This window comes from Chrysochloris asiatica, unplaced genomic scaffold, assembly GCF_000296735.1.
Source record: "Chrysochloris asiatica unplaced genomic scaffold, ChrAsi1.0 scaffold00080, whole genome shotgun sequence".
Classification (NCBI taxonomy): domain Eukaryota; kingdom Metazoa; phylum Chordata; class Mammalia; order Afrosoricida; family Chrysochloridae; genus Chrysochloris; species Chrysochloris asiatica.
In genome coordinates, this window is record NW_006408598.1 from 2,198,442 (window position 1) to 2,214,096 (window position 15,655).

The 15,655-nt window shown below is 39.4% G+C and overlaps 1 protein-coding gene across 1 annotated transcript in view; it reads right to left on the bottom strand.

The window, feature by feature from the left end:
• Positions 1 to 15,655, bottom strand: part of SPTLC3 (serine palmitoyltransferase, long chain base subunit 3) — a 235,475-nt gene that overhangs the window by 88,626 nt on the left and 131,194 nt on the right. The window contains exon 7 of the mRNA XM_006865623.1: positions 1,690 to 1,795. Coding sequence (XP_006865685.1) covers positions 1,690 to 1,795 — 106 coding nt within the window. The remainder of the gene's footprint in view (positions 1 to 1,689; positions 1,796 to 15,655) is intronic.

Consider the following 15,655-nt stretch of genomic DNA (forward strand, 5'->3'; position numbering starts at 1 on the left):
ATCCTCACTGGCTTTAGTGGTTGGTGTGTATACTTGAATGATAGTGGTATTAACTAGACTTCCCTTTAGGCGCATGAATATTATACTATCACAGACAGCGATGTACCTCATGATTCATCTGGATATGTTCTTTTTGACAATGAATGCAACACCATTCCTCTTCCATTTGTCATTTCCGGCATAGTAAACCATGTGGTTGTCAGATTTAAAATGGCCAATACCAGTCCATTTCAGCTCACTAATGCCATTTTGGTTTTGACAACTTCTAGTTTTCCCAGATTCAAACTTCGTACATCCCATGTTCCAATTTTCAACGGATGTTTGTAGCTGTTTCTCTTCATTTTGAGTTGTGTCCCATCAGCAAATGAAGATCCTATGGGCTTTACTCCATTCATGTCATCATGGTCATCTCTACTTTGAGGATACAGCTCTTCCCCAGTCACATTTTGAGTGCCTTCCAATCTGAGGGGCTCATTTTCCAGCACTATATCTGACAGTATTTTATAAAGTTTTTGGTGACTAAATATTCAGAACTAGTTCATTACTCTTTCTTCCCTGTCTGTCTTTGTCTGGAAGCTTATCTGAAACCTGTCTACCATGGGTGACCCCTGCTGGTATGTAAAATACCGGTGGCATAGCGTTCAGAATCACAGCAACTCACAAGCCACCGTAGTATGACAAACTGACAGACGAGTGGTGGTAAAACATCATAATGAGACTTTATTTGGTAAAAGGGTCTTTATAGATAGCAGTATTTAAGAATTTCAAGAAATCATCTTGGATAGGAAATCCACCGCTATCATGTTGATTCTAACTCATAGCAACACTATAAGACAAAGTAGAATTGTCTTATAGGGTTTCCAAGGCTATACTCTTTATGGAAGTGACCTGGTATGGTGCTGTATCATAAACACTGCACTGTTAACCATAGTGCCAGCAGTTCAAACCCACCAGCAGCTCCTGGAAACTCTGTACAGGGTTGTTATGAGTCAGAGCTATCTTGACAGCACCTAAAAGCAACAGTCTTTATGGAAGCAGATTGCCACATCTTTCTCCTGCAGAGTGGCTGGTGAGTTCAAGCTGTGGATCCTTTAATTAACAGCAAAGTGCATGGGACCTAGTGCATTGGGACCTAGACCCAATGACTGGAATCATAAAAGAAAGGAGAAGGAGATTGGTGAAATACAGGAATACAGGGAAAAAGACCGTGTGAAAATGTCAGCAGATACTGGAGTAATGCTGCCACAAGTTAAGGAAAATGGAGTGAACAGGAGCTGAAAGAGATAAGGAAGAACTCCCCTCTAGAGTCGTCAGAGGGGATATTGCCCTGAGAATATCTTGAATTTTAATTTCCTGCATCCAGAATTGGGTAAATAAATGTTTGCTATCTTAATCTCCAAAGTTTGTGGTAGTTTGTTATACAAGCCCTAAGACACTAATACAGCAAGCTAAGCAATGACCTCTGACGTTATTTCTGAAGGAGACTTCACAAGCAAAGCAGCTTCCTAGTAGACCCACCATATTCAAAAGACCCATAATGATAATTCACATTAGTAGTTCGACCTTAGACCCCTCTGAAATTCCTACATCTGACTTATTTCTATGTCTAATGCAGAGAGCTCAGATGTTCCGTTTCTCAGATGTTGGTGTGCCTCACAGAGTGTTACACCACCTCCAACTAGGACATACCTGTAGATGCCCTCCACAAGGATAAGAATCTTTTTCCAAGCTCTGTGGGTTCGTGGCTGGCCATAAATTACTGCATCTTTCAGGAGCATCTCTAGGTTTTGTGAGTCTTGAAAAAAAAAAGAAAGAAAGAAAGAAAGAAATTGAGTTATGACAGGGTTTTTCTTTTCCTCTCTCACTTTCTCTCTCCAAATCGCTTCAGGTGTTTTAGGCATCGGCTCATACCTATATTTTCAGAGAACTAAATTGTAACAAGAGGACATTTGGGAAGAGAGATGTTAAGAGTAAAATTTAACTCTGGCTAGATAAATGGTCATATTTTAACTAGTAGGCAGAGTCAACCACACCAGAACAACAAGGTGTAACAGTCTTTTAAAAGGTTCTCTTCTCCTAGATACAAAATCAAAACTGCAATGAGATACCATCTTATTTGCAGTACAATGTCTAAGATTAAAAAAACATATATATATATACTAAAAATTTACAAAGGAAAATGACAAATGTTAAAAGGATGTGGAGAGAATCTTCATTCATTGCTGGTGGGAATAAAAAATGATGTTGCCACTGTGGAAAACGGGTTGGTAGTTCCTCAAAAGGTGAAACAGAATCACCATATGATCCAGCAATTCTACTAATTCTACTCCTACGTATACACTCAGAAGAAGTGCTAGCAGAAATGGTAACAGAGACCTGTATACCAACATTTATTGTAGCACTATTCATAAGTGCTACGATAACATTGTACATGTCCATCAGCAGATGTTGTCATGTGCCATCAAGTCCGTTCTGACTCAGAGGGACCTTGTATAGGGTTCCCAAGGAGTGGCTGGTGGGTTTGAACCACCAACCTTGTGGTTGGAAGTCAAGTGCTTATCCTACAGTGCCATACCAGGACTCAATCAGCAGATGAATGGATTGAAAAATGTGGTACATACATACAATGGAATAATACTCAGCTATAAGGAGAAATGACATTCTGATACATGGATGAAACTTTAAAATATGCCAAGTGAAAGAGATCAGTCACAAAAGGACAAATACTATATGATTCAATTTATATCAAATAACAATATGCAAACATAGGGAAAACAATGTTTATTTGATGTTACCATGCATGGGAGGGAAGCAGTGAGTTTCTGTTTATGGTGATTGAGAATTTGGCAGTGATTATGGGTAATGGTTGCACAATATAATTAATGTAATTGATAACCCCTGAAAAATATTGATGAGGCAAAACAAAAGGGGGCTCTCCTCTCCTGTTTTAGGGGGATTGGGATGCTGTATTAGATGCATTCTTAGGTGTAGGCTTTGTTGCCAGGCTAAAATGAACTCTAGGATATATAAGTAAGCTTACCAATTATTTGGCCATTAATGCTTTAGAGTTTATCCAAGTTTGCAGAGAGGGCAACATTGCTCTTAGCGGTCTTGTTTTGAGATTGACATTACTCACATCCTCACCTCAGGGGTATAGTCTCTATAGATTTAATCATAAAGACAAACAGATGGCACACCTATGTCCATTGTGGCAATATTCACAACAGCAAAAAGATGGAAGCAACATAAGTGCCCACTAACACATGAATGGGTAAACAAGATGTGGCAAATATTATGGAATATTATGTAGCCAGAAAGAATAATGATGAGTTCTTGAAACATATTATACTATAGAAGAATCTGGAGGACATTATGCTGAATGAAATAAGTAAATTACAAAAGGACAAATATATGATGCCACGTTTACAAAAATACAAGAATAGGTATACAAACAAAGACCAATGTTCTTTAGTGGTCTCAGAATCCTGATGCTTCAGGATAAGCACTAGACTCCTAACCACAAGGTTAGTGGTTCAAATCCACCAGCTACTCTTCAGAAATCCTACACAGGCTTGCCATGAATCAGAACTGACTCGGCACTTAACAACAAAGACAACAGGGGTAGGGGGAGAGAATTATTCTCTAGATAGTTAAGACACCTATTATTTATTTATTGTTGATGGAAATCAAGTATAAGTGTAAAGCACACAGCTTGACTGACGTAAATGATGTCAGTAAGAAGTATACAAAAGAAAAGGACAGTTTTGATGAAAGTTATAACACATATAATGTTAACAACAGTCAAAATTATATATGTGGTTACATCCGTTTGTATATATACATATATGTAAGTATGAGTTTGTATGTATGTGAATTCTCCAGTGGCACTGTATGATAAACACTGGACTGGTAACCACAGATCAGCAGTTCAAAACCAACCATGTGCTCTCAGAAACACTATGAGTTTCTGGGTCACTATGAGTTGTATTCAAATTGACGGTACACAACAATGTGTGTATATATACAGATGTACCTTTATGTGCATGTGCATATATATGTGTTTGTATCTCTCTCTCTCGCTCTCTCTCTATATAGATCGATAGATAGATAGATACAGAGCTCTGGTAGCGTAGTGGTTACAAATTGGTCTGAAAGCCACAAGGTCAGCAGTTCGAAACTACCAGCTGTTTCGTGGGAGAAAGATGAGGCTTTCTGCTTCCGTAAAGATTTATAGCTTCGGAAACCCTGTACAGGGTCGCTATGAGTCTGAACCGACTCCACAGCACGTAACAACAATATATATATATATATGTGTGTGTGTGTGTGTGTGTATGTGTGTGTGTGTATAATAAACCCCAAAACTACATAGGGCACTGTTACAGCTACTTGTTAGATGTAACGAAATACCTCATAAGATTGGTTTTCTGGATTTGAAGGCTTAAGAACCAAGGTCTCATGGTGACAATATAATGCAGTTCATATCGTTTATGCTCTACATCCCAATGTGGTGAGTAGTATCTGAGGTCTTAAAAGCGTGTGAACAGCCACTTTAAGATACAACAATTGATTTCTACCCATCAGAGAAAAAGAGAAAGATAAAAACAGGAATTAGAAACTCAGAGAAGATACTGATATACAAGACTAAATCATTTATACGAACCACAGCCTCATTTACCCTGAGAACAGGAGAAGTAGATAATGCCTTGTTGTTAGGTGCTGTACTAACCTTATGCATAACAGGGTCAGACACTACCTGGTTCTGCATCAACCTCACAATTGTTATGCGTTTCCCATTGCTGTTGTCATTCTGTACTGATTGTATGAGGGGCTTCAAAAATTCCATAGAAAAATTCTATTATCTTTTCATTCCATTTTTCCATGAACTTTTTCATGCCCCTCATTTTTCATGCCACATGTTTTTCCCCATCAATAAAACAGGCATAACAATATCCCTGGAGTCAATATTGCACTCTGTTCATAAAATGCTTCCTAATTGTCAGACTTTTGGGGACTCTTCTGAGTCCTTATGCTGTTTACTATGTGGGCAGAATTTGACACATGAAACAGACACTTGTTTCTAAAAGTCTCACCTTTGATTTCAGGACACTCCTCTTTCTTGGTTTTCTCCTAACTTTTTTTTGCCACTTTTTCAGTATCTTTTGTGAGAGTCCTTTCCTTTTTTCAGCCTTTTTATTTTGGGGTTCCACCCTGTCCTTTTCTTTTTTTATTCCTTTACATAACATTCCAGTTTCAAACTCACTGCCTTGGAGTCAACTTCAACTGGTAGCAACCCTGCATAGCAATTCTGAGGCTGTAAATCTTTACTAGTGAGTAAGGAAGATCGTAAAAGAACTGATGCTTTTGAGTTATGGTGTTGGAGGAGAATATTGAAAGTGCCATGGTCTGCCAAAAGAACCAATAGATCCATTTTGGAAGAAGTGCAGCCAGTGTGCTCCTTGAAGACCAAGATGACCAAACTTTGTCTCTCATATTTTGGACATGTTGTCAAGAGGGACCAGTCACCAGAGAGGGGTATCATGTTTGGTAAGGTGGAGGGTCACAGATAAAGAGGAAGACCCCCAGAGAGATGGATTGGCAAAATGGCAGCACCAATGGGCTCAAATGGGCAGTGTTTAGTTCTGTTGTGCATAAGGTCGCTATGAATCAGTACTGACTCGATTGCACTTAACAACAATAACAACAAATCTTTACTAGAGCTGAAAGCATCACCTTTCTCTATTGGAGCTGATTGTATACATAAATATAAATCATCTGAGGAATTTGTGAAAATGCAGAATCTGCGATTTCATGACTCAAAGATTCTGAAAGAGTGGATGAGGGCTAAGGGTGAAAGGTGGGCACGGTCTTTGGACTCTTAGATCCATAACTCAAAGCCAGATCTCTAGCTTGAGTTCTAGAATAATTTTTACAACACTTTTTAAAGCAAACCCTCAGGCACTTCAAATTTACCATCTTCAAGATGGAGCTTGTGGCAGACCACATAATTGGCCTCATTTCTATCTCTTTGTCGCACATTCTTTGCCATGTCACTTTGCAGTCCTTCCCATTAAAGGGATGAACATATTTCCCTGCTCCTTAATTTGGATTCAGCTAAGAGATGGACTTGTTTTGAGTAACAGAAAACAGAAAAGAGATCGTGTGTTAGTTCATGCATACACCTTAAAAGGCCCCCCATGTTATTGTTTTCCCTCATTCTTTTGCCATTATCATGAAATCACCAGGAATGGATGAGAAAATTGCAAAGTACCATTACTCCTCTCCACCTGTAGCAAACTGATAGTTGGAAACTAAATACTTATTGTTGTATGCCAATTTTAAATTGGTCTACTGATAGCTGGGGTCCTGGTGTGGCGCTGCAGGACAACGTGCTGGACTACACAGTCAGTTTGAACTGCAAGTTTCAAACTCAACAACTGCTTCTCAGAAACCCTACACAGGGTTACTATGAGTAAGAAATGACTCGACAACACTTAACAACAACAACAACATACTGACAGCTACTGAAACAACTGCAAAAAACCCTTCTTATTCTAGCTCCTGTCTATTTTTCTGTTACAGTTTCTTGGTGTACTTAATACAGAGGCTACCAACTTACCTATATGACTTTACCCTCTTGTCTGTTTAAGGAACTTCCATTTATTACTTAAATCTCAACTCAAACTCTTCTGAACAGTAATATAGTACAAGTACAGTTAAGGGCTGTCTCCTTGCTGTCCTGATGACTCATGTTGTTGTTGTTGTTGTTGTTGTTAAGTGGCGTCGAGTCGGTTCCTACCCATAGCGACCCTATACAGGGTTTCCAAGGCTGTAAATCTTTACGGGAGCAGAAAGCCTCATCTTTCTCCCGCGGAGCAGCTGTTAGTTTCGAACTGCTGACCTTGTAGTTCATAGCCAATTCGTAACCACTACGCTACCAGAGCTCCTTCCTGATGACTCAGAAGAATCTATGAGCCTGATGAGTCATAGATTCTTCTTTTAAGCACTCGTCATTTGCTCATTATTAGCTTTTATTATGTCTCTCCTGGAGGGAAGGCAGGGATCTTATCTAATTCATCCTTATAGTTTTCATCCTGATGTACAGTGTTAGTACTAGATACAATGAAACCTATGACAGCCACAATTTGATGGACTGCCTGGATTTTCTAGGTCTCAGAAATTTTCTGTCTCAGTACTTTTCTGCTGCTCATTTTAATGGAAAGTTTTTTAATTTTCTTCCAACAGGTAACGACATTACACAGATTCCATCTTTCACATGTTTTCCAGAAAATATTTAATGATTAAGGAGCCCTGTTGACTCTATGGGCTAAGCAATGGGCTGCTAACTTCAAGGTCAGTGGATCAAATCAACCAACCACTCCAGGGGAGAAAGATGAGGTTGTCTGCCCCCATAAAGATTTATGGTCTCAGAAACCCTATAGAATGTTGGCATGAGTTGGAATCCATGGCAGCGGATTTGTTTTTTATTTCATGAATGAATCACTTTTCTTTTTTGGAGAGAAAAGTGTAGACCAGGAAACCAGAAAGACATTTTGGTTCTAAATAAGAATTATTGGAAAAATAATTGCCTTATATTTGCAATAGTATTTGTTTTTAATTAACTCTGTGTGTGTTTAAAGATAGGCACATATCTTCTGAATGTTCACAGGATCACGTTTTAGTAACATAGTATCATTAACCAAGGAGTCCTGGGGTTCAGTGGTTAATACTCCCAGTTAATAACCAAAACGAGCTCTGGTAGCATAGTGATTATGAGTCGGGCTGCTAACCTCAAGGTCAGCAGTTCAAAACTACCAGCCTTCCACAGAAGAAAGATGAGGCTTTCTGCTCCTGTAAATATTTACAGCCTCAGAAACCCTATGCAGGGTCGCTATGAATCAGAACTGACTCCATGGCACATGACTGGCCAACCAACCAACCAATAACTAAAAGTTTGACATTTTGAGCCACATGTAGCAGTCTGTTTCTGTAAAGATTATAGCCTTGGAAACCCTATGAGGCAGCTCTACTTGTTTTGTGTTGTTGTTAAGTGTCATCAAGTTGGATCTAACTCATAGTGACCTTGTAGTGTATAAGGTTTCTGAAAGTAGCTTGTGGGTTTGAACTGCTGAACTTGTCATTAGTTTATTGTTGTTAAGTACCATCGACTCAGTTCTGACTCCTGGTGACGCTGCATAGGATTTCTAAGGAACAGCTGGTGGGTTTGAACCATCAACCTTGTGGTTAGTAGTCCAGTGCTTATCCTACAACACCACAGCAGGAGTCCTATGGTGGTGATGATGGTGTGCCGTGGAGTCGGTTCTGACTCATAGCATTCCTGTATAGGGTTTCTTAGGCTGTAAATTTTTACAGGAGCAGAAAGCCTCATCTTTCTCCCATGGAACAGCTGGTAGTTTTGAACTGCTGACCTTGGGTTAGCAGCCCGACTCTATGTTACCAGAGGTCCTTAGGAGTCCTATGTTGTTGTTGTTAGGTTTCATCGAATCGGTACCGACTCATAGCAACCTTATGCCCAGCAGAACGAAACACTGCCTATTTCTGTGCCAACCTCACTACTGTTGCCACACTTAAGTCCATTAATGTTGACACTTGGCCAATCCATCTCACTGGGGTCATCCTCTTTTCCTCTGACCCTCCACCTTACCAGACATGATATCCTTCTCCAAAGCCTAGATTCTCCTGACAATATGTCCAAAGTATGAGAGACGAAGTTTGGCCATCTTGGCCTCCAAGGTGCACTCTGGGTGCACTTCTTCCAAAACAGATCTATTGGTTCTTTTGGCAGCCTATGGTACTTTCGATATTTTCCTCCAACACCATATCTCAAAAGCATCAATTCTCCTACAGTCTTCCTTATTCACTGTCCAGTTTTGCCTGCATATGAGGTTATTTAAAATACCATGAATTGGGTAGGGCGCACCTTAGTCCTCAAGCTGACATCTTTGCTCTTTAATACTTCAAAAAAGTCTCGTGCAGCAGATTTGCCTAACGCAATACATCGTTTGATTTCTTGACTGCTGCTTCCATGAGTGTTGATAGTTGAACCAAGAAGAATGAAGTTCTTGACAACTTCAATCTTTTCTCTGTTGATAAGAATGTTGTTTATTGGTCCAGTGGTGAGGATTTTTGTTTTCTTTACATTGAGATGTAATTCACACTGAAGGCTGTGCTTTTTTGATCTTCTTCAATAAATATTTTAAGTCCTCTTCACTTTCAGCAAGCAAGGTTGTATCATCTGCATATCGCAGGTTGTTAATGAGTCTTCCTTCAATCCTGATGCCACGTTTTTCTTTATGTAACCCAGCTTCTTGGATTATATGCTCAGCATACAGGTTGAATAAGTATGATGAAAGAATACAACCTTGTCGCACACCTTTCTTAATTTTAAACCTTTCAGTGTTCCCATGTTCTGTTCGCACAACTGTCTCTTGGTCCAGGTACAGATTCCTCATGAGCACAATTAAGTGTAGAATCCTCATAAATCAGAATGAACTTGATAGCAATGGGTTATATCATTAACCACTAGATGGCAGCCTAGGAAACTGGAAAAAACAACAACAAAACAAAACACTCCAAAAAACCCTCCTATTTTGGAGGATTTTAGGGATAATAAAGGATCAACTCCTCTGCTCTTAACACCAACAACATATTGCTACTGATGTTTACTTTTGTCTCAGGCTGGATTCCTAAATTGTTGAAGGAATCCATGTTATTGAGGGAATTCTTTTTGTCTATAATTTGCCATAGACCAGTCATTCCTCGGAAACCCTGAATATGGTAGCTATGGGTCAGAACCGACTCAATAGCACTTCAACATCAACAATCATAGATCTGTTAGCCTCAGAATGGTATAAAGAGGTGAATATAAACACCTCCACTTAAAGAATGTTTTCTTTCTGGGACTTGGAATTTATATATTTGTGTATATAAATAACATGGGATGAACATGGCTCCAATTTGAAGACAACCAAAATAAATCCAAGTGATCTAAAATTGTTATTATTAAGTGATGTTAAGGTGGCTCTGACTTATAGAGACCCTGTGTAAGGTTTCTGAGGATCAGCTAGTGTGTTTGAACTACTGACTTTGAGGTTAGTGGTCCAGTGCTTATCCTACAGTACCAATTAGCAGTTATTCAAAAAGGGATATTCTAAGATTTTGAAAAATCTGCAAAACCAGAGGCTTTGTATTATAGTGGCTTTGTATCAAAAAGAAGTTACTCCAGGATTAAGTTTAGAATGAATACCACTGGTTCTGAAGAAAGGTTCTTTCCGTTCTTTTAATAACAAACAGAGCATGAAAATAAACCAATCATGCTTTAAAAAATACATTTTGCAGATGGAAATGAGAAAGATTCCAGTCCGTTCTGTGGCAGGGAAAGAATTCATTATGTTTGACTTGAACAGAGAGTTCCATGGGGAGAGGCTTTTTTAATGGAACTGTCTGAAACTCCAGTATACACACACTGATTCTTGAGCAGAGGGAAAATCAATCAGCTGAGTTTCCTCTGGAAGAAGTTTGTAGGGGGACATACTAACGTTCTGGAATCACAGAAGCTAGACAAGGAAAGGTGATGATGACATCGCTCTTGGTGGATTCTGGATCAGGGTTACAATCAGGTCACTTCCTTTCTGACTCTTGGAGCCTTTCTCTACAATGCCACAGTGTGTGGGTTACATACAGCCCCATAGGATCCAGAGCATTGTGGTTTATGTTGTGCCAGCCTTGTGGGATTCTACTGTTTCAGCAAGATACACGCCAACATCTGCAAGGAGTTTTCAAAATACCAATGCTTATTAAGGCATTTACACTAACATTATTTTAATCCTCATGGCATCCCTGAGAAGTAGGGGTACATGATTAGGTTTATGTTTTGGTTTTTTTCAGATAAGTGAACTAATGCCAGGTGGTTTGTAAAACAAGAAAAGACAAAACAGAAACCTGAAAGACCAGTTAGTTGTTGATTTACAAGAAACTTTTCAGATATGAACGTTAAAATGAAAGAATACATTTGATATTATCAAGGCAGACACAGAACTATTGCAGAATGTTGTCATAAGGTTATAATGATATACCATGGACTTGTAATTGCTGCAAACTTGAACATCAACAATAACTTAGACATTATTCACCACTCAAGGTGTGACTCACAAAGGTGGTTTCTTTACGTTTGTGAAAAGAAAGTTGGTGATGTGGATGATGAACACTTAACTGTCAACATTTTTTATGTGGTGGCTGTAGTATGGTTTTTGGTGTAAAGCATTCCTGGTCTTTTATATGCAGAGATAACTGGATTATTGAATTATTTAATATGCTGAATAATCCAACTATATGCCAACAACTGTAATCAGGTTTTGATGCCTAATACTCTTGGAGAAACTGATCCTGTCCTATCCTTTAATTCAAAACTCTGATACTATCAGTGGGCCTTTTAGATCTGAGGTAGCTTCAGATTTGATCCTCTGAGGAGAGAACTCAAGAAAACCTACATCTTCCCAGCAGGGTTTGTTGGTTGGTTGGTTATATGCCGTGGAGTCGGTTCCGACTCATAGGCCCCTGTACTGGGTTTCCAAGGCTGTAAATCTTTACGGCAGCAGAAAGCCTCATCTTTTCCCCCTGTGGAACAGTTGGTAGTTTCGAACTGCTGACCTTGCAGTTTGCAGACCGATTCATAACCACTACGCTACCAGAGCTCCTTTCCCAGAAGGGAAGGATGGTTATAGATCAAAGTGCGTCTTCCTGAAGATAAGAATCAGATCTTTGGCTTCATTCTTGTTTTACTCTACAGTAAGCATTGTTACTTTCTGTACAGCTTCTTCCTTCATTTCTTGTGCAGCCACTCCTTTGCTGAAGGCAGCAATTAACAGCCCCACTCCGCAGTGTTATCTTCTTGCTCTAGATTCAGGAATCAGGGATTGGGGAGAGGAAGTCAGACTCCAAGTTCCAGATGCTTCCTTGTCATTCTTCAAGTTGCATTTATGGAGTCTCCCCTTGACAAAATCACTAAGGGTACTTCTGATGTCTTAAGAGTTTGGCATTTTTAAGTTTTGGAAAAACAGTATGGGAGAACACTTTGTTCAGGTTTTCTTGACGACTTGATAAATATAGGGCAGGTGTCATGTGGTCATGGAAGGTCAAAGAAGCAAGATGGTCCTCATGGAAGAATGCAAAGGCTGAGAGTGGATGATCTTGGCCAGCTTGAGGAAGGCATGAGTGACAGGTCCTACTCATTGGTAAGGCTGTGGACAGAGTTGAGTGTTAGCCATTTCTGACCTTGAACACATGAGATAAGGGACAGCATGGGGGCAGGAGTACCATGCACTCAGACTGAGGGTATGACACATTGCATAAGACCCTGATCTTCAGGGAAGGGTCTGTAGACCTAGACAAAGAGCCAAATGGGACCCCTAAGTGAATGGGGCCAATGATTTTGGACCAAGATAAGAACCTAGGGTTAAGTGCTGGGATCCTGTGTGTCTGCTTAGGTTTGCAGCAAGGGTAGCTATAGTCACTGCTTGTGGCTTTCCCCTAAGCAAAACTGCCCTGGCCCAGGAAGAGTAACATGGGAAACACTTAAGTAATCACTCTAACATCTAGGGGAAGCAAGGGATGGAAAAAGCCGGGGAAGGAGGTAAAAGCACACCAAGATTAAAAACAGAATTTCTGGAGTCAGACTTTTTAGGCTCAAATCCAAACTCTGCCTCTTATTAACTATGCTTCTCTAAGCAAGTCACTTTACCAGTTTGTGTTTCTGTCTTTTTATAAGTAAAAAAACAAACAAAAAAAACAAACCTATTGTCATTAACTCTGGTCCAACTCACAAGACCTGTGTCATAGAGTAAAACTACTACATAGGGTGTTTTTGGTTGTGACATTTACAGCAATTGATTGTAAGGCCTATCTTATTCCATGGTCCTTGCTACTGTTGTTCGTAAGTGCTGTCAAGTCAGTTTTGACTCATAGCAACCCTGTATAGGGTTTCTGAGGAGTGGCTGGTGGGTTTGAACCACTGACCTTGTGGTTTAAACCAATCTTTCAGTCCAGTGCTTTTCCTACAGTGCCATATCAGGACACCATGTCCCTGCTAGGTGACTTCAAACCACATTTTTGTTGTTGTTGTTGTTGTTTTTGAAGGCACACTAATGACACACTAGGACAAAAGCAATACTGAGAGAACTTGTCTGCAGCCATTCACTGCTTGACAGAGACATCTTAAACACATTTTGTTTGGAATTAGCCTGGTTTCATGTAGGAACTGAAATCCAATATCAAACTTTTTGACTTACACCATGTATAAAGCCTACTATTAAAATCTTTGCGGTGGTTCCCTAGGATAAGCACTGGACTGTGAACCACAAGGTTGAGCCCACTGGCCAATCCCCTGGAGAAAAATGAGGCTTTTTCCTCCCACAAATATTAGAGCCTCAGAAACTCTATATAGGGTAGCTGTGAGTAGGAACTGATTCCGCAGCACTTAACAAAACAACATTAAAGTCTACTATTAAAGTATGCAGATTCTGGGGAAAATATAACTAGATCCTTATTTCCCCAAATCTCTGAAAGATATTGATCTTTTTAGAGAGCTAAAACTTATCCAGGGAATAGATGAGTAATAACTGGAATGTAACTAGAATTCTATAACTGGAATGACCAAAGATGCTAAAATACTCTGGTTACGAAACACTTTGTTTATAAAACACTCTGTTTACAAAAGACACCCATGGAGACTCTCACTCATTAGCTCAAAATTGTGGTGTACACACTTGTTGGTCCCTGGTTGGAGATGATTCCATAGTTGAGGCTATGAAATGAACCACTGACATTACCACAGTAGAAATAGCATAAGAATATTCTTAGCTCTTAGCTGGAGAGAATTCAGAGACCAAAGTTCAGCATTATGGGTTGAAGTTCAGGCTACTAACATGATAAGGCTCCATTAGCCTTCAGACTGGATTGACTTTTATATTTAGAAAAGTGCACAAGGTCCCACAACTTTCTGGGTCTTAAATATTACTTGTCATTAATTGGATTTTTCCAGTGGATAAGAGTGGTAGAAAATGCTATTTATGCCCTGCCAAATCTTCTCCACCCAACCTGTCATTGCATACACGGACCATTCTTTATCCAATAGCTATGTGTAGGGGGTGGCTGTGGGAACATATTCAACCTGAGCAGAAAAGAGCCTCCAATGGACCAGGAATGTAAATGTTAGGTAAATGCCGCAGCCCCTTTACCCTGAATGCATGTTTACACTGGCTCCCAGAGCTTCCAGTAGAATTCCACTGTAGTCACCTGCTTGACAGTATACCATTTTCCAACAGTCTTCTCTTCTGTCTCCATTCCCTGCTTACCTATCTGTGCTTACTGGGATCCCCTCCTAAACAGAATTGCTCTTAATCCTTATCTCATGGTTTGCTCCTGGGAGAAGCCAATCAGACCAAAGCAACAGACTCTGGTGTAAATTTGACTCCTATCATTTGGTTTCTATGTGTCCTTAGGCATGTCACTTACCCTGTTTGAGGATCAGTTTTCTCAATAATAAGATAGGGATGATTATGAGAACTATATATTCCAGTTGTTAAAAAAAAATAAGTTCCACAATGAATAAGGAAGATCATAGAAAAATTATACATTTATTTTATGGTGTTGCAGAAGAATTTTGTAAGTATCATTGGCTGCCAAAAGAACAAACCAATCTGTGTTGGAAGAATTACAGCCATAAAACAAATGCTTAACTTTTTCTCTGTTCTTCCTTATTCACTGTGGAACTTTCAAATACATATGAGGCAATGGAAAATACCATGGCTTGGGTTAGGTGCATGTTAGTCCTCAAACTGAGTTCTGTGTTCTTGAACATTTAAAGAGATATTTTGAGCAGATGCCGAATATAATACGTCATTTGATTTCTTGACTACTGCTTCTATGAAAGTCAATTGTGGACCCAACTAAAATGAAGTCTTTGACAACTTCATTGATTTCTCCATTTATTATGATGTTATTTATTGATTCAGTGATGAGTACTTTTGTTTTCTTTACCTTGAGGTGTACTCCATACAGGCTGTGCTCTTTGTTCTTCATTAATTAGTATTTTATGTCCTCTTCATTTTAAGCAAACCAAGTTGTGTCATGTGCATTTTGCAGCTTTTTAATGGAACCTTCAATCAGGATTCCGTATTCTTCTTAATATTATCTAGCTTCTTGCATTATTTGCTCAGCATACATGGTCAAAGAATGTGAACAGCCCTGGGACACACGTTTCCTGATTTTAAACCATTTGTTATCCCCGTGTTCTGTTCTAACAACTGCCTCTTGGTCTTTATACAGGTTCCTGAGCACAATCAAGTGTTCTCGAATATCCATTCTTCACAATGTTATCCATAGCTTGTCACGATCCACACAATGGAAAGTGTTTGCATAGTCAATAAAGCACAAGTAAACAACTTTCTGGTATTCTCTGCTTTCAGTCAAGATCCATCTGACATCAGCAATGATATCCCTAGTTCCATATCCTCTTCTGAATCTGCATGAGTTTCTTACAGTTCCCTGTTGGTGTGCTATTGAAGCCAGTTTGAATTCTCCTCAGCAAAATTTTACTTGCTTGTAATAGTAATGATATTGTTCAATGATTTCAGCATTC